The sequence below is a fragment of the Pantherophis guttatus genome, chromosome 5, assembly GCF_059756535.1.
Source record: "Pantherophis guttatus breed Tessera chromosome 5, ASM5975653v1, whole genome shotgun sequence".
NCBI classification, from domain to species: domain Eukaryota; kingdom Metazoa; phylum Chordata; class Lepidosauria; order Squamata; family Colubridae; genus Pantherophis; species Pantherophis guttatus.
The window spans coordinates 53,770,308-53,792,867 of record NC_142067.1 but is presented as its reverse complement, the minus strand read 5'-3'; the positions used below and the strand labels follow the sequence as shown (position 1 = coordinate 53,792,867).

General features: G+C 43.8%; 1 protein-coding gene and 1 long non-coding RNA gene across 3 annotated transcripts in view; one reads left to right on the top strand and one right to left on the bottom strand.

Annotated features, from left to right (window-relative positions):
* The window catches only part of SIM2 (SIM bHLH transcription factor 2), a 35,796-nt gene extending 19,560 nt beyond the window's left edge, over positions 1-16,236 (bottom strand). Inside the window, exons 1-3 of one of the 2 annotated variants that reach the window (XM_034441382.2) lie at positions 15,716-16,236; positions 2,115-2,197; positions 906-995 (exon numbers count right to left, since the gene is read on the bottom strand). In XM_034441382.2, the coding sequence (XP_034297273.2) occupies positions 906-995; positions 2,115-2,197; positions 15,716-15,890 (348 nt within the window). In that variant the 5' untranslated portion in view covers positions 15,891-16,236. The remainder of the gene's footprint in view (positions 1-905; positions 996-2,114; positions 2,198-15,715) is intronic. The other variant, XM_034441553.2, reaches the window with a different exon arrangement.
* Positions 16,237-19,152: 2,916 nt separating this feature from the next.
* Positions 19,153-21,303, top strand: LOC117679621 (uncharacterized). Its single transcript, XR_004595428.3, has 2 exons — positions 19,153-19,243; positions 21,103-21,303. It is a non-coding gene; the product is annotated as an uncharacterized LOC117679621 (long non-coding RNA).
* The last annotated feature ends 1,257 nt before the right edge of the window (positions 21,304-22,560 follow it).

Sequence of the window (22,560 nt, the reverse complement as noted above, 5' to 3'; positions counted from 1 at the left end):
TAGATGTAAGTTACAAAAAACTATGAAGTAGTTTCTCTATACTGGTGACTATGCCATCTTCACAAGACATATTGAACCACATAAACAACATTCTGCAATTCCAAATCCAGGTATATCCAGATTAGATGGATACTTGTTACCTTGTTACTTTAATCTGGACTTTGTATGAGGTTCAAACCTGGAAAATAGTTGCATTGATGCTCTCTCTTTATTCCCAGAACAGAAATACAATGCTAGAGAGATCTACAAAAATGAGATTGTTCCAGCTACCCACTTTATATCATCTATCTCACTAAAGGATATTCTGAACCCATTAGGCAGGATTTTGGTTGGGCTGCATGTTTTAATTGTGAGCTATAAAAGTGGCTAAATTTTAGGAGGAGTGCCATGTTGGTCTACAATGGCAGAAAGACAAAAGGAGCCTGGTAGTACTTTTGCTGACTAACACATTTTATTAAAAGGCAGCTCATTTCCCAACCTTGGCAATTTGTTGGCTGAGGAGCTGAAGTTCACGCATCTTAAAATTGCAAGGTTGATAAACACTGGTCTAGACTGATGCAGGATTTAAATTGGATGGGGATGTGAGAACTAGGGGAAAGTTTGGTTATACAGATGCAGGTTAGATGAGAAACAAATTATAAGCACTTTATCAGTTAACAATTAATGGATACTCCATTTTAACCAGGGCTGTTCTTAAGTTCTTTTTTCGGCTGGTGGCTGATAACTGATTTGTTTAATTACTTGTCAATAGCACCAGATTGGCAATGTCCTCCTATAATTTTGCTTGTTTAGAAAAAAAAATGCCTAAAATCAAGCAAGGCAGGATACTGTATATTTCTGGCAAGATAATATTAGATGCCTTTCCAACATCAGCATTCAACAAAGGGACAGAAATTTATTCCTACCTGGGATAAACCTAGATGAACAGAAGCTGTTTCTGAGATATACATTATTTTGCCATCAGACGCTACCACAAAAACAAACCCATCCAGAGTCTGTAAAAGAAAAAGAAATAGAGCAAACGCTTACCACTTACAATTTACAGTCAAGTTCCTTGTGAGAAGTTTTTAATTTCCCCCTACAGAAGAACATATATTAAAAAATATTACCCATATTGGCCTGATAAAGTCTACCATATACTCATTATAAAAATCATATCTAAAGCATTCTCTTTTTAGGTATGATAATTTTGCATAGGCAGCAATTAAATTAACTGTATCAAGATGATAAAAGTTTAAAATATTTCTTCACACAAGTCCTATTATGGTATTCTCAAGAGATAAAAATCCTAATTAATTGGCTAGAAGATTTTTTTCATATCTTACAAATTTTATTTTAGCTTGAGGGAATTTTTATGTTCTTTTGACTTTGTCTTTTAAATCAAAGTCTTTATAAATGGGGGATTCTTTGAAAAATGGATCCTTGGAAAATTGTACATAAAATTAAAATACCTAGAAAATTTTATTCAAGTATGAAATTATAATTTCCAAAAATATAACATGGAAATCATTTGAAAATTAAAACTATAGACATGGGTATAAAATACTCTTTTGAACTATTTCAAAATGCTTGTTTGAGGCCTCACAAATGGGATTTAAAAAATAATCAGTAAAATTAAGATAACTTTCTAGTTTAAAATACCAATTCAAATAAAAAAATTCAAATAAAATCAACTTTAAAAAATTAAAACTGCTTTAAAGCATTAAAATGATATTCCATAATATTCCATTCCAATCCCAAAAATGGGTATTTGGAAGCAATTTTAGAGGAGTCTAATCCAGTAGCAGAATATTTGCTTTGAATGCTTCAATTCCTGAAAGTACAAATTAAAATTTTATCTTATCAAAGCATTACTCTATTCTGACTGACAGTGCTGCTCCATATTCTCAAACAAATATTTTTGTATCTTTGTTGAGATGTGTATTTTTAAAATATTTTTTAAAGAAGACTAAAAAAAAGTTGCTTGAAAAATAGTGGAATTACCATAGTTCAGTGGCAGAAAACTTGTCATGCTCCTTTTTACATTGCAATGCATCAAATGCCAAATATGGGGAAAACCCGTTTAAGCCTTTAGAAGCCATTGTTTACCAGAGAAGACATCCCAAAGATTTTACCTGAAGTAAATGTGAACCCAGCTCCTTTGCAATGTTATCCAAAGGGCCTAATCTGTTTGGCTGGCCCCAGGCATCTCCCAAACCTGGGGGGAAAAAATCAAGAAGCTTCAATCAAGGCATAGATGACAATATCTCAAGTTATGGCTAAAAACCAATTTGCCTCAACAGAGAATGTGTGTAAAACAGAGAATGGTGGGATTTGCTAGGTGAGAAAGTCCCCTCTATTGTGCATAATCAGGCTAGGTGGTCTTTTCTTCTAGAACATCAAATCTGTGATTCCTGTTGTTCAGTTGCTAAATTGTGTCCGACTTTTTGCATCCCCATAGACTATTGCACCCCAGTACCCCCATGACCTCCACTGTCTCCTGAAGTTTGCCCAAATTCATGTCCATTGCATGGATGGCACTATCTAACCATCTCATCTTCTGTCACCCCCTTCTCCTTTTGCCTTCACATGTTGGAATTCAACTGTTATTTAAGGGATAATTTCACATAATACACATGTCTCCTTCAACTTGGCCAACAGAACCTGACTAAATGCAGTTTCAAATGAGGTACACCTTCTGAGAATTTCCAGGTATCTACAAGCCCACGAAAAGGAAACCCACCATAGGCCTCAGTTAGCTCTGGGGTACAGGAAAAGCAACAGCAGTCAGGAAGGTTTAGTCTCTTTGCTCAAAGTGTGACTGCTTGAGTAGATTCATTGTGTTCCTTCTACAAGTTTGTCTTTTTGTCCTTATAAACTCCAACTTCAGACAAAAACAGGATGATCACAAAATTTGATGTCTCAATGTAAAGTAATTTGTTGTTCATCTTTTCTGCCTTTTTCCCTTCACAGGATTCTCTGCTACCATATGCCACCCTTCCCCTAATCCTTCCCTCACAGTTTTCCATAAAAGTACAAATGTCGGTAGTTCACTTGATTCTGGGAAACCACCCTACAGAACAATTACATTCTTAATAAACAATCTGCCAAAATCTCTCAGTAATGCATGTGTTAAATTAAAAAAAAGCCTAGTTCTTCTGGCTTTTGGAAATATCACAGTTAGCCATCATCTGGATAGCGTAAATCCCAGTCTTTTCCCCAAGCAAAGCACTTGCCACAAGTATTGTCTGAAGAATCAAGACCATTAATTCACTCTGGTTTCTTAAGAATACCTGAATTGTGACCTATATTCTGAAATTATGTCCTTATATATAAGAAACAAAATGGGTGGACTGATTCAAAACACTGCAGTTCTATAGCATTTCTGAAAGAATTTCCCTTTTACTTTGATATTTTCATCTGGAAGACATATCCAGATTCTATCTCCACCCTTGGAAAACATTCAGAAGTAAGCTTCCTTTTGTGAACTGAAAGACACCAGAAATCAGCCTCCTACCTTCTTTTGTTGAAGCATGTGGAAACTCAGCCTGTCTACTATGCAAGTCATCCAGCCCCAAAATAATGACACTGCTGTGATTTGGAACAGTTGCACAGTTGCTTGGTTTGAGCAGTAACCCAATTATACCTTTTGTTAATTTCAATTCTTTGTATTCTGCCTATGATATTCCTTTCTTCTGATGTCCTGCTTCTGCAACAGAATTGCTGTTCAGTGCCATTCTATTAAGCTGTGTACAAAGCAATCTTTTTTCCATTGTCTGCCAATCTAATTGGATTCCCATAATTCAGCTACTGTTGTTTCATTCTTATTGTTATATTTGAAACATGAAATACTGCACATCACCAAACTGTTAGCATGTTGAAAAAAATCCTTCTGGAGCCAGATTTACATCTGGTTCAATGAAGCAGAACCAGTAGGCAATTCACCCAGCTGGAAGTATGATTGTGGCCCACAATCACGAGAGGTAAACGGTGTCATTACAATAATGCAATTCTACCCACAAACATGGACATTTTTAAAAATATAATCTCAGTTTCTAGATTCACAACCTCAACACACATATATACTTTTAACTGATATTAGCAATTCCATAATGGAGTAACAACATTCTTCTTTTTGCTCACATCTTTACCCTGATGCTGCACCAGGCTTAATCATCTTCACCTAACCAGCCTGGCCTTTTGAACTTTTGTTCTTTGAACTTTTGTCTCTGCTAGGTACTGGTAATTGTTTCAGACCAATGTCGAGGTAATTTGTGGGTTCCATTCTTATTTATTTCGGTTTTATTTGCATTTTTTAAAAACTCCTTTTTAACTTTATCTATTTTAACCAGAATTCTTGGAACCGCATTTTTGAGTTTAATTGCAAACTCTTGATTGCAAACTGTCCACAAACTGGTGATTAGGGCGGAATATAAAACTGTTCGGAAACCAACCAAGGGAATACGACCTGGCCCATCCCGGAAGGAGGGGAGGCGGCTGTGGTGTAGGTCACAAGGACAGGAAAATCCATAAATGTTGACCACGGGATTCAAAACAGCTAAAGGGGGTTCCCGTAGCAGTGAGCAGGAAGCGCGCTCGCGGGGCATTCCCGCTGCAGTCCTGCGCCGGCTCCCTCGCATCTCCCAGCATGCAAAGCGCTCCGTCTCTCCTGCCATTCCCAGGCAGAAGCGGGGAAGCTCCGGGAGGGTCCTTCCTTTCCTTCTTCGTCCTCAGTCCGCCATGCTCCTTCCCTTAAGTCACGGAAAGCCCAATGGCGAGGCGTTTCCCCTGAGGGTTTGGGTTCACTCCGGTTGCGGTGGGGATCTTTGCTTTTCCCCAAAGGGAATCAACACGTGCGCTTCAGCAGAGCCCAGGCTGGCAGGCCGCGCCCAACTCCACTGTTAAGATGGTTTTGAAGTCCTAACCCAACGAGGATTCCCCACCCGCTTCTGCGGAGGTGCAAGTCTGTGTTAAATCATTAGAAGAAATAAATGGGCTTCAAATGGTTGCTTTGAGAGGAACGGGCGTCTAAACGTTCAGCTGTTGCAGCCGTTAATCTTCTACATGACTTTTAACAAGTTTGCGGGTTGCGGCTTTGCTAATTTTGTTTGGAAAATGCTAATCCAGACGGAGAAGATCAAACGGCTTGCCTAAACCGGTTGCGCCTTTAGAACAGAGGAACTAAGCCTTTGTTCCCTGGATTTGCAAGGGTTGCGTGGCAGGCACCCGCGGTCTGGAGATGGGGCTGCGCGGCGCCTCCTAATGAAACAAGCTCATGCAGAACCATGAACTCTGTGCGTCTCTCTCTTTCTCTCTCTTCCTTTTAGTAACATGGGAGCCGTCTACAAAGAAACGTGGGGGTGAGGAGGAGAAAGAAGACCTTGCTTTTTAAAAACATACCGAACTACTTTTTCCTGAAAAACTATAGTTACGAAGATATATTTGAAGTCTGAAACGAGAAACAGCGGCATCAGAACAAATTTTGATAAAACTAAAGTCTTTCTCCATCGAGTCGGTTTCGGACCGAAAGTCCAAATAATAGAAACGGGAGAGAAATCCGGCAGGAATAAGGAGGGTTCCAGGGCACTTTAATTAATTAACGAACAAGATTTTTCAACAGTGGGGGGCGGGTTGACTTCACTATCTGTTTAAGGAATGTTTCCCCTGTGAGCAACTTCAGCTAATATTCATTAGCATGTCCAAAATCTACAAATTTCTTTGATTTGAATAACAAATCAATAACAAAACTGGGCCTTGCATATGCCAGTTCAGAAATCTTTTTATTTTTTTTCTACGAGAAGAAAAACATGGTCGAATTGTATGAGATGCAAATCGTTTTCTTAAGAAAAAGAACGCACTTTGATTTGTGGCTCCTCTTCTTGGTTCAAGGTTTTCTCCGGATGAATCTGAAATGTGTTCCTTCTCTTGGTGTTTTTTGTCTATTGAAAGTACTGTCTCATTCCGGAAAGCAAAATATTTCAAAACATTACAAAACCATGATTTATATCTTGCTTCGCTATTGCATTAAATTAAAAGTCAGCTGTTCAAATGTAAAGCTGAACCTTCCTCATCAAAAACAATTCAGAGAATGAAATGGATTGTTTAAAGATAGGCAACTGCTCCGATAAATTTTGTCTGCTGACAAATTTGTTCTTTGAGTTTAAGCGGCAGAATGTATTAGATTGGCTCGCTTTGATATTATTTCGCAGTAATTGTAGCGGGATTTTTAAGAGTTGCAAGACTCATTAAGTCTGGATGAAATCTAAAGCTGAAATCCTTTAGCCACATTCACTGTTGTAATCCCACCAGTGAAGCCAAGTGCCTGCAGCTCAAGAGAGCCTGGCCCCCAAAACAATAGATTTAAATTGATGGAATCAGCGGCTTAAAAGCAACTTTATCCACCGGTCTCTGCAGAAGTGAGCCTGTGGAGCTTTCTCCTAAGCTGTTCAGTTTAGAATTTTTGTCATTGGGCGCATGTGTGTGATTTCTCCACATTGCCAAATTGGGCTAATGACACGTTACTCGAAAATAAGAATGATTATGATTTAATAAGTATATTTCCAAGTTCGCTTAAGTTCAACACAGAGACGTCCGGTCTCCAGAACCTCTTCTTTCTATTAGAATCTATCTAACGTAGGATAAGTGGTTGTATTTGAATTCCATTTTTTAAAATGTATTTCTGTATTTCTCTCTGACCGAATTCCCTAGTTACATGACTTTCTACCAGGTAAAATATATTTAGGCAGCAACTCGAGCGGGAGATTTTCGTCCCAGATAAACATTGCAGAGAGGGGAAATGGTGAGAATTCCTTTAGTTTCCACAGCGAGCGGAAAAAAGCAAAAAAAAAAAACCCGCACACAGCCGTCCTAAACAGCAAATCAAAGCAGTTTGCAGATTGAGCGCATCCGAGTACTTTCAGTATTGCGGTTGGCATTTAGTCCTACACCTCGCATACGAGGTACCCCTGCTTCGCTAGGCCTCGATCTCCAATCTGGGCAGAATCTCTTCTGGCTGCTGGCGGGGACCCCCGTGATTGGGAAGGACCCTTAAAACTCTGCAATTCGAAAAGTATTCTACCAGGCAGAAAGCAAAGCTATTTCCCTTGGCATTTAGTTGTCTATGTTCACGTCTCATACAAAAAAGGATTTCATTATAAAATTCCCCCTTTATAATGAAATAATAAAAAAATAAAAGCCTAGAAAAATTTCTCTCTGGCCTGGCCTTATCGTCGCTGTCAAAATAGAGGCAACTGTTTTAAGACAGTAACTTCTTCCCATTACAAGGTGATCTGAATTATTTTTTCCTTCCTTTCCTCCTTGTATAAGCTTTGTTATCCCATTGTCTCCACTCCTGGCGTATTAGGAGCTATTAAGACGCGCCTAATAGTACTGAATGCCTGTTATAAAATAATGAGTGGGGTTTTCTGTCAGCGGGAATTCAAGTGACTCCATGAAAATCACTACTTTACAGCTGGCAAATTTTGAAAGGAAAAAAGGCGGAATAAAAAGTGCAAATAGGAAAGCGGGGACGGTCCTCTCGTCTGGAAACCCATTGCTATCTGCTTACCGCTTAAAATAGTTTCAGATTCGTGGGCCTTAAACTCATCGGAACCAAAGCAGTTTAAACCTCGAAACTTTCAAGCAGCATTTAATCATTTTCCGCAGAGTTCCTCCTAATACCTGAGTATTGTAGTCTGAACGGCGGATAATCGCAGGCGAGAATATACTCCATTCAACCAACCTGAAGTCGGTTTTAATCTTAACCCTCCCCCCACTTTAATGCTAATGCATCGCCGGTCTCCTTTCGAAGAGATGGTCCGTTTTTGGGAATGACCTGCGAGGGACTCCTCCGAAGGGCTATTCCTGGGAGTCTCTCAGTTCCGCCTGGCGGATAAAAACCAGGGACAGCTCAGCGACCCTTGCTGAATTCCAGGAAAGGGGGGGAGGGGGCCAAAGTCAGGCCCGAGAGCTCCTGAGAATTGCGGGGTCACAGGAATCTCCTTCGCAGCGAGACGCGCAGTCCAGGAGGTTCCATTTGCTCGGGCTGGAGACTTGTCAACCATTCAATCGTCATTTCTCAACCTGTGTTTTTGGGAAGTTTTGAGGAGAGTTGGGTTCAACGTCCCATCCCAAACCTAGGAAGCCCGGGATTTGGCTCTCTTGGAGGATCAGCCTATCCCAAATCAGCCTGTTTCGGAAAATCTCAGAAATAGGAAGGTTCCTCTTCAGAAACCTTAAACAGTGGCATAAAACCAGTGGGGAAAACTGCCCTCTGCTCTGCTGCCTAGTATATAGGCAAGATGGAAGGATAGCCACCTAAAGAGAAAGGAAGTGTCATGACAAAAGGGCCCAGAACATCAGCCCTGGGAATAAGGTAGTGCTTAGGATGGAGCTCCTTCAAGGACTGGATTCTTCAGGGAGAAATGTAAGAGTTTGGCCGCGCCCCACCCCCACCCCCACGTCTTTTTCCTAGAATGCTCAAATGCTAAGCACCTTAATTAAAATGAAGCTTGCCCCTTCTCTCTTCTTCCTTCTAGACACTAACTAACACTTAACATATAAGAGGAAAAAAAAGTCAGTTTAGATAGTTTGACTTTAATGCAACCCACAGGAGATGGCCCAGTAACAGGAAGGTGGTATTTTTCATATCATTCTTTATAATACTCTCGAGCTGCGGATTTAGTTAAATTAAGGCTAAAATCCTATAGATATTGTATATATTTGGCTATAAACCAGAAATACAAAGACCAAATACAAAGAACATGCTTCTAAATAGAAATGCAAAGAATTGCACATCTTCGAGATGCACAAATTAACAACAGTCATCTCGGGGGCAGAAATAACTATTGTTTAACATTTAATCCACATTTATTATAAAAGGTGCACTTTCTACAGGCAAGTCCAAAACTTTGGTAAGTAATTAATAATTAATAATTCCTTCCATACATTTATATTATCAGCACAATTTTATGTATGTATTCAAAAGCTAAGAAAGATTTACTGGGATAAATTGCATACAACTGTGCTTAAAAGGCTGCAGTTTTAAGGTTGTAATTTTAACAAATCCAATGAGAATTTAATGGGAGTAATCCCTTACATATGATTTTGAGTTTCCCAGTTTAATCCTGTCTCAAAATAATGATTTTTAAAAATGAATTAGTAACATAATATGATTAAAACTTTAATAGTAAAATCAAGGCCATGCTTAATTCAACAGTTAACAATGTACATAATATAAATAATATAATGTAGTCAAATATTGAACGGAGTGCCATTATGATAAAAAGAAAACTCTCTAAACAGAATTGGAGTTGGCTCTAAAAAGTGTTTCTCAACCTTGGCAACTTTAAGATGTGTGTATGACAATTGGCTGTGGAATTCTGAACATTAAGTCCATACACCTTTAAGTTGCTGAGGATGTAGGAATGCTTGCATGAATTAAAATCCCCTTTCTCAATAGGATTTAGATCAATCCTAACTGAGCCATAGAGCTCACTCATATTCCAATATTCCAGTCCTGAGATCTCTGGAAGTAATTTGCATTATTTCATATTTAGGAAGGTTTACACATTTTGATCAATACTTCATCAATAACTCCAATAAAACAAAATGCATTTATATTCCAGCCTTTCTCAAAGGAAAGAAATCGTATTTCCTCTCATGCTTTATTCTCTCAACAGTACTGGGAGGTACTTTGGGGAAAGCCAGAGGCAGAATCAACTTCAAAACTTTCTCCCTGCTCCCTGTCACTTCTTGCCATCTGCTCCCATTAGTGGATCTGTCTTTCTTTGACTTTCCTTTTGTTCCTTTCAATATTGCAAACAATATTCTTTACAATATTGAAATAAGGGATTTATTTTTGTTTTTATTTTTTGCTATGTTTGGCATTAGTTGCCAGCCTTAGCTCTTTCTGGACCTTAGCTTTCCTGACTCCCTCTTTGCAGGTTCAGGCTAATTACTATTATTCTGTTTTAGTTATGTGTGCCTATTTTTCTACTTTTTTAGAAAGTGCTACATGTGCTACATACACATGTGTGTATGTAGCATCTGTATATATGTGTGTAAGAGAGGAAGGGGGGGACAGAGAGGGAGAGGAAAAGGCCACTGAATCTAATTGGCTTACTCAAATGCACCAGATTTTTTTTTTCTGTTAAACACATTAAACTTATTCTTTGTTTATCATTGATACCATTAAGCTGCTACTTTGGAAGCTAAGAGAGATTCCTAAGGAAGGTTTCCTATTTCTCCAGATTCTTTCATCCATTAGGCAGCAGAAGTATTGGGCGTGGAAGTGTGTTCCATGTCATTCATTAAGCAGTTTGCCTCTTTTGGTTTAATAATTAGGAAAGGGGTTATTTTAAAAGTTCATTTTCAGTGGTCCACTGAGTCACAATTTAACTCCAATGTCAACAACCTTCAGGGATGAAGAAATTGAGTTCTAGAATGTTTTCTTTCTCCCTTTTTTCTCGTTGTTTAGTGGTGGAAAAATAAGATTATCAGCCAAGAAGAACAAGAGAAATCAAGGAGGGAGGGAAAGGGCAGGGAAGAGGGGAAGGGTCCCAGTAATAAAGAATATATATGAAACCACTGTAGCAGATGTTACAGAGCCTAGATCTGTGCTGGTCACTGCTTCCTTCCTGCACTAATTCATAACTCTCAAAAGTCACCACAAAATGTAGAAGCTCAAGAATTCAGGAGAGAAGAATGTCAAGCTAACAGACTTAGCCTCGATATTACATCCCCAAGGATTAGTTTTTTCAAATTGAAGAGAGCCTTCTTTGATTTTCATCAGAGGTGGCCAAGGGGCAATTCTGCCCGAGGACTTGGGGGTGCTTTGGGGCCACGAGAATCCTCCAGCTATATTGGCTGCTAAATTTTGGTGTCAGGTTGTTGTCAACACAGATCCAGTCCTCAAATGGGTACAACTGAAAAGTTAGGATTTATACCATTTGTATTCTAGAGCTAAGCTTACAAAACCTTTTGCTGATAAAGGTTGCTTTGGAAGAAAGGTCCATGAAGTTCAACTGGGATGGTTTTCTTTGTGGTTTTGTCTAGGGCTGCAGCTGTAGCAACCACCTGTTTCATGATAGATCAAGTTCCCGCAAGGAAAGGCTGAGTTTGACTGACCAGGAGAAACCCAGGCGTTTTTCCAAGCAGCAAAACAGAACAGGAATTGTTGGAGTTGTGGCAGATAACAAAGGGAAAACTTTAGCATCCTGAAAACACAGAGAGGAGAGGGGAAAAGTCCACAACCCTCCACTAAGAAGCCCTGATGTAATCTGTCCCACTTCTTTTGCCTTTTTTTTTTATTTTTTTATTTATTTAAAATTTAAATAATGTAATTCTTGCTTAAAAGTGGCAAAACCAACTTTATTAAGTTAGCAGCTGCTCAGTCCAGAATTTATCATAAAAACTTTTTGTTTGCATCTCCTAGTGGGAAAATTAAGAGGAAATTGCTCCTGGACTACCTAGTGAACAAACAGATTCTTATATTTCTGGATTTTGAGTTTACTGTGTAGTCAGAGATACTTGGAGGAATTACTGGAAAATGTACTTATTTGTATTTATTTTGTTTGAATGAATGTATAAGTTGTAACTCTAATGGGAAACTTAAAGCAAAGAGTACTGTAGAAAGTTCTCCTTCGGGTTAAAGTGCCTGCAAATCACCCCAATTACTAATGTCTACAGTCACCAAAAGTTTTTTCTCCTTCTGATGTTGAAAAGGAAATGCACAGGAGTTTACACAAACAGCCATGCATTATGATTTATGTTTTTCATCATTTCCTTAAGGAGAGGTTTGGTGTTAATTTGCCACAAGAAAAACTGTGTCTTCCCCCAGAGTGTGATCTGAATTGAGGGCAGGTAGCATGATTTGTGGTAAAATCCTGGACCATTCAAAATTAATCCTATCTGGTACAATGGTCTGAGATCCTTCCGAACCTTTCAACCACGGTGCTGATATACGGTTAACAGCAATAAGGGCGGGCTTTCTTTCAGCACCACGGTGCCTGGTTAATGTTATAAAACGCTCCAGATCAGCGTTTGGAGAATTCTGGCTGTGGACGCAGGGGTGTGAAGTCCACATATCATAAAATTGCGGAGGTTGAGAAATACTGCTCTAAATGACTAATGAAAATGGCCCCAAAATTTTAGCAGTGTCTCCATCCACAAAGTCTTACTCGGAAATCCACCTTGAACTCTCCCACTCCAATGTAAAGACAGTGGAAATTATTTCCTACTCCATATAGGAACTGAGACCTGGTTTTATTTAATCAACTGGTTAATATTAAGCAGCATTTTCCCTTTCCCCCCTTTTTCTTAGGAAAGATGCCACAGACTACAAAGGGGGATCTGATTTTTATAGCGCTGGTTGCAACGGTTCTCTGACTTAAAGAATCCCGAAGCATATTTTAAGAAGGCAAAAAGCTGGGATGATTTGGGTCACTTAGGCTACTGCATTCGTAGGTCCATTTGCTTGGGAATAAGACCTATTTATTTTTCAGTGCAGTTCACTTCTGAGTAGAAAGATTGAGGATTGTATTTACTCCACCTTTTTTAATTTGTAAGATTGGAAGAAGAGGGGATCTTTATTACAGAATTGCTACGTTCCCTCAGTGAACATTAGTTGGGAGTAAATGCCATTCAACTCAATGGGATTTGCAATGAAACAAGATTAAGATTGCCCGCATTATACTCTGAATGGATTGCATTTGTACTGTGCACTGTAACAAGACAAAAATTTGATGGGTTTTATAGTCACGGTTGCCCTTAAATGCAAGGAGCTGCAGCGTTCATCTGGGGACACACACACACAAACACATGTGTGCGCGGGTGCAGTCTCATACCAACACAATGGAAACTAGAATGCTAGTGTCAAGATTTTTTTCATTAACAGGGGTTAGTTGTCATTTCTTCCACTTTGGAGTTGTTTTATTCTGTTTAGAGAAGGGATTTAGAGAAATATAAGAAAAGGTGACTGTTATGCGAGATTGCTAATGTATTTTAAACATGCAAGTGGAGTTTGATGTATTGGTAAGGCGTCAGGTTAAAAATCGGGAGATCCTCACGTCTAGTCCCAGTTTAGGTACGAAGCCATCTGAGCGACCTTGGGCCAATGTTATTTTGCAACTATAGCAGTCGCTTCGTCTAAATTCTAAAACATTTTTAAAACGCTCCCTTTTCCACAACCGGGGACAAAGCATTTTAGAGCATTGCGGAACAAGGCGACTCAGATAAACCCAGCCACTTCTCTGCACTCAAAGCACTTGCTGTAGTGGTGGCGAAGAAGACAGTGGTGGGCAATCAAGCCCCCTGACCCTGGTGGACTGCAGGGTGGTATCTCGCAGGGAGAGGACAGGAGAGGGAAGGGAGAGGAACTGTGGTCCGCTGGCAAGTATAGAAAGCTAAGGCTGCTTAGGAAGAGGGGAAGTTCTAATCTGTTTCCGAGTGGGAAGGTTCGGGCCAAACTCTCTTAAGCAGGAGGAAAACGAAGTAAAGTAAGGAACGGGGGTCCCGGGTTTGTGGACGTTGCTTCAAGGAAAGAGCCGGAGCCCTGAGGCTGGGGGGAGGGGAATGCCATTCACCTCTGCCCATTCAAAGCTGCCAAGTGCCCCGTCAAGTCCCGGGCTTTGGTTTGCCCATCCAGCGGAAAGAATGGCTGGCAGCAGCTGCCTAGAAAAACGACCCCTAGCTTCCCTGGAAAAACCCCGTGCCGGACTTTGGATGTAGTACGAGTAGAGTTGCCCTACTTTCAAATACCTTTCTCTTCAATAATATCCCGCTCGTGATTTACCAGCGTCGCCGACCATTTCTATGGCAATATATCAGCAATGAAGCTATTTATATATCCAGCAGTTGGCTTGTGATACGGATCTTGCGGCCCGAGTTTTAGCAAATCCAGTTCCTTTGCACCTATAAATGTGCGTTCACTTCAAAGTTAGCTCTTATTTAAGTCCCCACACTGGTAAATTTATTGAGGATAAGGAAACAATCATTAAATAAATGGTTAGGAGTCTTCTGCTTGCTTTTTCCACTAGATTTTCACATTTCACATTTCACCCTCGGATTATCTATATACAATTTCATACATATTAAAAGCAAATTTCGGTAAATAGAATTCAAACCAGTCGTGCCCATCCCCCATCATTAAATTTAACGTTTCTATTCCTTTGGATCTAAAGTATGGAGGCGATTTGGTTTCAAGGAAGAGTAATCGAATAATTTCTGTGGGCATTTAGATCCTCAGTATTTTTACTTAGCAGCAATGTGCCACCTTTATATTTGCCTGTTCTATGCTCAATATGGTTATATACACGGGAATGAGGCTGCAATCTTATTCCCGTGCAATCCAGAATAAGTCTCATTCAATCTTATGCCAGAGTAAAACTGTGAAGAATCGGGCTGTTCCTTTGTCTGATTCCTTGCCCTGTGTCGGCTCTATAGGTCCCAGAAAAGGGAAGCTTAATAGAATGGATTTGCATTTCGAGGATCTCATGCAATAGTATTCAGACAGGATATATACTAGCAAAATATTAGGTAAGTAAATAATATTTTAAAATTTAGTTAGCTGTCAGGAACTTTTATGAACACGGGTCTCGGTCATTTGGGGAGTTTTCATTTTGTCCTTTTTTCTCCCTCTTGAGCCTGGCCTAATTTTTACTTAGTGGGGGAGAGGGGGAATGAAGTTGAGCCCTCAGATCTATTGCAAGGACTACTTTCTTCAGACACTTTGGACACCTCCCCGACTTTCTTCTCGACCGGATCAAATCTACGTTAATCCTTTACCACCTCTTTTCCCTACTTACCTTCATGGGAATGCAGAGGAAATACCCTGCAAGGGAGATATTTTGTTGCATCTGGCTACATTCTTTATACTTCAAAGGACACGACTGATTCTAACCTTCGCCCGCACCTACACAACAGGCCTAAGAGTGATTTCAGCAAGGGGACGTTCATAACGTTATCCGTATCTCTTTCTTTTTCAAAAAAGATTCTGTGGTTCCTATTACCCTAACTAATATGGAAACGTGTTTTGTGGTCTTGAAGCCAAAGGAAATTAATTACTCCGCAAGATTTCTCTGATTTTGAAACGATTACGGCAATGTTAAATGCAACAGTAAATCAGTGTATCCCTAGGTAGTCCGCTGCTGGCTACCTTCTCCCTATAGAAGAGAGAATAGCTTTCCTTCTCCATCCGTTAAAGGCAACATAACCTGCCTTTACCTGCCTCTGAAACTTTCTTCCATAAATAACTGGAGACATTTGGATTCTGCCATCCTCGTGGCCTACTAAGGTCAAAGAAACGGCGAGGAAGCAAATGGCAAATCAGAACTTCTCGTCTCAATTTAAAGAGTTTAGAGACCGCAGGCAAACTTAGGCACCCCCGGAAGCGAAGGCGCACTTCGACACCCCGGTTCCCTCTGAGAGTTTTGACCCGGTCGGGCTGTTGACAGGATCGGTCGATCTTCCGAATTGTTAGAGGCTGAATTCTGACACCCTTCGTTCTCTGGCACACGATTGGCCGGACAAGCGGAGTAGAAAGAGTCCCGAGTCTGAGCCCGACAGGACCACTTTGCCCAGGTGGCAAAGGGACCATCTGGGGATGGGAGAGTCTGATTAGCCTGCCCCTCTCAAGTGTGGGGGTAGGGGGAGCGCGCCCCTCCCCTGCCCGCCTTCCCCACGGGCAGCTCAACCAGCTTCATTCCGGAGACGGAGGACTCCCTGGAGGGCGACTTACCTTCCGGGAAGACGGCTCTCATTTTCAGGTAGCTTGTGGTGAGGCGGATGACGGAGGCCTTGTCCAGCTGGGAGGTGATGGCCGACGGCAGAGGCAGCAGCTTGGCCAGCTCGTAGAATTCGCCGTTCTCCTTTTCCCGCCGCGTCTTGGCGGCGTTCTTCGACTTCTCCTTCATCGCGGCTCCGGCAGGGCGACGGCCGGGGCGTCACTGGCATAATAGAGCCCCGGGCGGAGGCGACGGCGGCGATACTGGAGGGGTGACAGGCATGTGGACTTTGACTCGGGTCCACGGAGAGCCAACCAGCCAGCCAGCCGACGAGCGAGCGAGCGAACGAGCAATGGAGGGAGGGAGGGATGGAGGGGCAGGTCCGGCTCCAGAGTCCGGACAAGCGACGGTGGCGCTGGCTTAGCTTGCGGGTCTCCTAACCACGAAGCAACAGCTCTGAATTGGACTGTCCGTGCAGTGGGTCGCCTTCGTCTCTCTCCCTGCCTGCTCTGGTCCAAAACCTTTGGCTGTCACCGGGGAAAGGGAATGGGGGAGTCGCCCTGGAGTCTCTTCCCCCCCCCCTCACTCCCTCCCCCCCCCTCGAGTTCAGATCTGAATCTGAAGCCAAAAACTGAAAAATCGAAGCACAGAAGCTCAGATCCCGTGCAACGCCCCCAGCCCCTCCGCCCCTCCCCCTCGCCTCAAATAGAGGAGCTCCTCTGATTCGACAATTGGCCGGCTCCCCTCCCTGCACAAGGGGCGACTTGGCGGCTTTATTTGGTTTGGACCTTTTCGGGCCAAACTGATTTCCGCCCCACCCGCTTCGGCGACGGCGAATCCGAAACTCTCGAGGGAGCCGGTTTTCCCAAGGCCGCGGCTCGCTCCGCTCCCGCGGGGGATGCTGAGCGTTTCCTTCCACGGCAGGATCCGAGGCAACTCCAGGACCCACCGAGGAGCGCTTCTACTCAGCCGCCCGCCTCAAGGCAGGAGGGATTCCGGAGCCAAATCCGCTTCCCTCCCTCCCCCCCTCCCCACACCTCGCTGGCTTGGTCTCCGGTTCTGGGCCTGGCGGTCGAAGGCCCGGTTCCAGCGATTCCCCGCCAGAACAGCTCCTCCTCCTCCGCTGGTTGGCAAAGAAGCTCCCAAGTGGCTGGCTCCTCAGCTCATTCCCCGCGGCAGGTTGGAAGAGACGAGGGGAGGGGAACACGCCTCGCGTGACGTGACTCTCCGCCAAAGACAGCAGCCGTAGCAGGAGCCCCGCCGCTGCCTTCACCCGCTGACCAAAGGCTCCAGCCGGAGAAGGGGAAGGGGTGGGAGTAAGGGGAAAGAGAAGGGAGGGGCTCCTGGGTCCTTCTCGGGTGTGTGTGTGTGTGTGTGTGTGTGTGTGTGTGTGTGTGTGTGTGTTTTCTGCCACAACTTCCCGGAGAGCCAAACTGGCCGTTTCTGAGGCAGCCCTGGGACGCGACATCACCCCTCCCCCAGCTTTCTGGTCACCCTTCTTTCATTTCAAGTGCCTTTCCCGCGAAGAGCTCTATTGGCTTCACGCGCTCTTCTGGCGCGGCCTGAACTGGGTTGGAGAGGGATTTGCTGAGAGGAGGCCGGAGCCCTTGCCTTGGTTTTCAAGGGAAGGCGGGGTTTGGACCCAAGAGGGGCTCCTGCCATGGAGGCAGGGCCGGGGCCCGCATGGCTTGCCTCCGACGCTAGGAGCCTGGTGGTGCAGTGGAATAAACTACTGTTAAAGTAGTATGTAGCTGCCAGCTGCCTGCAATTACTGCGAGTTCAATTCTCACCAGGCTCAAGGTTAACTCAGCCTTCCATCCTTCCGAGGTAGGTAAAATGAGGACCCGGTTTGTGAGGGCAATAAGCTGACTTTGTATAAAATAGAACACCGCTTGGGGGGGGGGGGCAAAAAGCCCTACTAAGCAGGTATATACAAAAGTATGAAGGCTATTGCTTAAAAAGCATTGTAAGCCGCCCTGAGACTCCGGAGAAGGGCGGCATATAAATCAAACTAATAAATAAATAAATAAATTATAGGTCAAACGCCCCACATTGCAAGGAAAGGCGGATGACCTCAGAAGCCCTTTCAGCCCCAGGCAGGCCTCCGCTTTTCGTGAAACCACCGAGAGACGGTTCCAGCAGAAGGCAGCCTCAAGTAAAGGTTTTCTTTCCTATAGAATTCTACCACCACAACAAAAATAAAAATAAGTGCTCGCTTCATTCGGAATATGAGTCCGATCCAATATGTAAGCAATTTAGTGGGATTTCTCTAGTGTTAAATAAATGAGCTTGAAGTCCGTCCGTCCGTCCCCCCTCCCCCCCAAACGACAATTTAGCGTCGTTTGCTTTGGGGTAAGGCCACTCTGGCATGCATTTCTCCAGCAGCCTGGGGACTTTTCCCTCTCAGAAAGTGCCCCTGGAGTGAACTGGCCTCTACCGGGCCACTCTTTTCACACTTCCTGAATTTATCAACTCAGGGCAATCTTTAGGAAAATGCCATTTAAGTCTGACGATTTTGCTTTCTTATGACTCCGAATTTGTTTAGGATGAGGCTGCCAAATCCCCTATTCACAGCTCTGAGGCGCATCAGAAGGGAGGGTCGAAGTCATCCCTGCCTCTATTCTTGGATTCATCTCTCCACCTCGTTTCACTGTATTGGGGCGGGTGGAGGGTAGTTTATAGTTTTTCTGCTTGAGGGGAGATGTTGGCAATAGCAGCAGTTAAAGCCTCACCTCTGCAGTAAGAGAAGCAGAGCCCAAGAGGCAGCAGGTTGGTCCAGCCGTGGTGAGGGCGGAGAAAGGTGAACCTATTTCATTTGAAAATGACCGCCTCTCCCTAAGTGCTTAACCAATATTTGAGACTGGACCCTTCCCCCCCCCCGCCCCAAGGGCTCAAGCAGAGCATTCCAGAGGGGCTCCAAAGTGACGGAATGGAGAAGAGAGGACGTTACCTCCAGCCTTTTCCAGGAGTCGGGCGGGGGCCGCTGCTGCCAAGAGGCTGAACCTGGCAAAGCCTCACTCGGCAGGCAGTGCCCGCAGGGCCGCCGACCGAGGCCTGTTGCACGGGTTCCCTCCCCACCCCCACCCCCACTTAAGTCGGAGAGAGTATTCTGTCTCTCCTTATCCCCGCAGCTCCGGAGAAGAGGTAGGCCGACGGAAGGCTGGAAAAGCCACCTTCCCCTTTTCACTGCACGGGAGACGGGCTGGGAACGGGGCAATCGCGGAGCAACTCTGGAGGTCGACGTTCAAGAGAGGAAGAGGGAATGTAGCCACTCGGGCGGCGGATCAACCGGTAGATTATACCTGGGGAGGGCAAGGCAAGGCAGGCTGGAGCAGGGCAGGGCATTGTCCTCTTCGGCCTTAGCTGAACAGGTTCCCTCCCTTCCGCCGGGTCCTTCGTGGTTCCTCCAGCTCAGCATGGAAGGGTTTCGCCCGTTTCCCAGCTCAGAGCAGAAGACTCAATTCCGACGGAAGGTCTTTCCTGCACCTGGGCTTTCCGCCCTAAGCAGCAGATCCAGCAAGGGGGGCAGAACTATTTCCTTGGTGAGTTGGCGGGGGAGATAGGAGGAGGTTATTCTGCCTGCAATGGGTCTGTAACTGGGGAAGCCCCGCTTTCCGGTTTGCCCCGGTCTCAAGACCTGGTCTAAACGTAGCCGTCTATCGCAGAGTGGTCACAAACCTCCGACCTTGCCGTAACCTTGCGCTACCTGATGTTCCTTGGCCTCAGCTCCACAGATTTGCCCCCCTTGGCTGCGGAATGGCGATGCAAACAAAGTGCATTTAAGTGCATCGGCTTCGATAAATTTGAGGCGGCTTATTCTTGGTTGACCTGTAAGCCTGACATTATGGGGAGAAGGATGTAAACTGCAGAGTTTATATTCGGAATTAAGTAGGGTTTTTTCCCCCTCTCTCCGGATTCCATCCCCTCAACCCGCCGCTGTTGCTGCAGTTGCATTTTCTGGGCCCGGGACGAGGGCTTCCCGTACCCCAAACAGTGGTGAAATCCCATTTTTTTTACTACCGGTTCTGTGGGCGTGGCTTGGTGGGCGTGGCAGAAGGATACTGCAAAATCTCCATTCCCACCCCACTCCAGGGAAAGGATACTGCAAAATCTCCATTACCATCCCACTCCTGGTGGAAGGATTTTGCAAAATTCCCATTCCCACCCCACTCTGGGGCCAGCCAGAGGCGGTATTTGCCGGTTCTCCGAACTGCTCAAAATTTCTGCTAACGGTTCTCCAGAACCTGTCAGAACCCGCTGGATTTCACCCCTGACCCCAACCTCCACTTTCGTGGAGGAAGATTTGGCAGATCATTTCAGCTGAAAGCTAGAGAACAAAACGGATCGAGTCTTGCTCTTCCTCGCCTAAAGAGATTTTGCTGGAAGTCGTGTCCCCCCCAGTGAGGCTGCCTTCCAAGAAGCGTGACTTGATGACCCTTGAAACGCCCCTCTTGGGTGTTACTAATCTCGTGCTGAAACTCCCGAGGAACCAAATGTCTTTAGTTCTTCTCAGCCGCCCTTGGTGGCTGTAGTAGACCTTCAGTCGGCAGTGAGGGCAGTAGGGACTAATAACTCCTCGAGGCTACAATAGAGAGGAAAATTCCTTTTCTATGCCCTCCACCTAAACCGGTCTCTCTTTCGTCCTCCCGCCACAATGGACTGTATTGTGTAATTAATGCGGCGTGAAAGGGGACGCTTGCATTACAGTCTTAGCGATGCATTGATACATTTGGAGTTGCCTGCGTCAAGAGTTGCAGGTTCCATTCTGTGGGCCTCTCTGAGAACAGCTCCTCCGTTTGAATCGCCTTGTAATTTGGTCTGACTGACCTCCACTCGTGTTAATGGTTAGCTATGAGTTTTCCTTGCTGTAGCTTTTATCTCTTCCCTAGTGGCTGCAATATCTCACCCATTGGGACCACTTGGAGCGGGAACCAGAGAGCTACTTTACTGGGGGACCATTAAGTTCATAAGGAGGGCCAACCAGCCTAAAAGTAGATTCTCAGTTCCAGTCCACCCCAGTCAGCCTTGGGAGAAAACACTCCAGCTGTAGAATTTGAGTGATTTTCCTCATTGGATTCCACCGGCTGACTGAGATAACTGCCCGATCTCCGAGTCCCGCGAGTGATTGGTCAATGTCATAGGACTCCAATGAAGTCTTATCCTGGGTCAGAACCCTCGATCTAAATAAAGCTCGATCATTTTGGAGCAGAACAAGATGGGAAGAAGCTTTGGGCTGTTTGTGTTTGGGGGGGGGGAACCTCGACGAAACCGGGTTCGTTCGCTTCCGACCGGCGACTCCTCGAAATGGCTTCCCACTTTCTCTTTTCATGGCAAGCCTTAAACTTTCTAACAGACAAGGCAGGGTGACTAAGGCTTCTCTCTCTTGTTTAATTTTCTGCAGGCACAACCGGGTCCAGAAACTGTTACTTCCAAGTTATGCGGAAGTAAAGCAGAGAAGAAGATTCACACTTGGAGATGAAATTGGGTGCTTGTGTTTGATCTGCCTTTTCTTCAGTTTTCGACAAATTAGAGTCTGAAATTAAGCTGATCTTGGTCAAGAGTCCTCAGACTCCTTCTTAAATAAAGCTGACTCTCTCTCTCTCTAGCCTTTTTTGTTTCTATGTCAGTATTTTCATACAAAGTACTGTACCAAAACCCTTTCAGAAACATCTTTTGGAAAAAGGCAAAAGAAGCTCTTCTACCTCCAAATTTAGAAAGTTAAGAAATTCACTGGAATCTAAGGACTAAAATAATCCCGAGTAATTTAAGGTGCCAAGTAGCGGGTTTGAATCCAACTCGGCCTATAAAGTAGTGTAAAAAGGATTTACAGCTCTGTAAATCTGAGTTACTCTGAAACAAACCTTAATCGAACAATGGTGTATAAAGGGATAGAGAGATAGCCAGAAGAAATATCTGGATCTAGGTTCTCCTATGTCCTTCCCACCCCCCAATCTCTTCTTTTTCCAGGAGATTATTACCCTATTCCAAACAATTCTCAGTAAATCTCCAGTTAGCTGAGAAATAATTCATTTCTATGCCATAACAAAATATTTATTTTAAAAGAAATCCTTTGTTATAGATTTCAATTATGGAACAGGAGAAAGTAAATTGGTTTCTAGTCAAAGAGAGTGTTAGGTTCCTGTTGGTTGCCTTAATCAAGCCAGAATGCTATGAATCAAACTGCCTTCATGCCGACCTAGTAACTGGATGGGGATCAGATTATGGACAGATTCTGGCTGAGATCGCTGGACCAGTTATTCTACAAAAGGAAGAAAAAGTGCATTTGAATATTCACCTGAATCTATGATACAATGTTAGGACCTTTTTCAAAAAGGACTTTTCTTACCCTGGTACGTTTTCCCATTTGCTCTGGTCAGCAGCTTCTATAAAAGCCAAACTGCACTTTTTCACATCCAGGTCGCCTCGGCTTCTGGCTTCCCGAGTAAACTCTTGGATCGCAACAATGTGTGCCTCCTTGGGTAGAAACAACCTAAAGGGAGATAGATGAGACAGAGGGATGTCCCAGTTTATTAAAATCTGTAGCTTGTTTAACAAATTAGACGTTCAATTAATATAAGCAGCTCTGATATGGACGGTACGTGGGTGGGTGGGTGGGTTTGTGTATAGCACTTCACACATTATGTGAACGGATCGGGACTTTTTCTCCTCTAACCAGATTCGGAACTCCAAACTTTCCTGAAAGTTGATGAGTCAGGCGAAATAGAAACCGAGGGGACCACTAACGTCACTAAGTGGATGGCTTTATAGGTTGCCTGGAATACACCTTGTGGAGAGTGGCTGCAGAGAAATATGGTGCAGGATCCGAAAGAATTTAAGCAAGATCTTAATCTCATTTTCA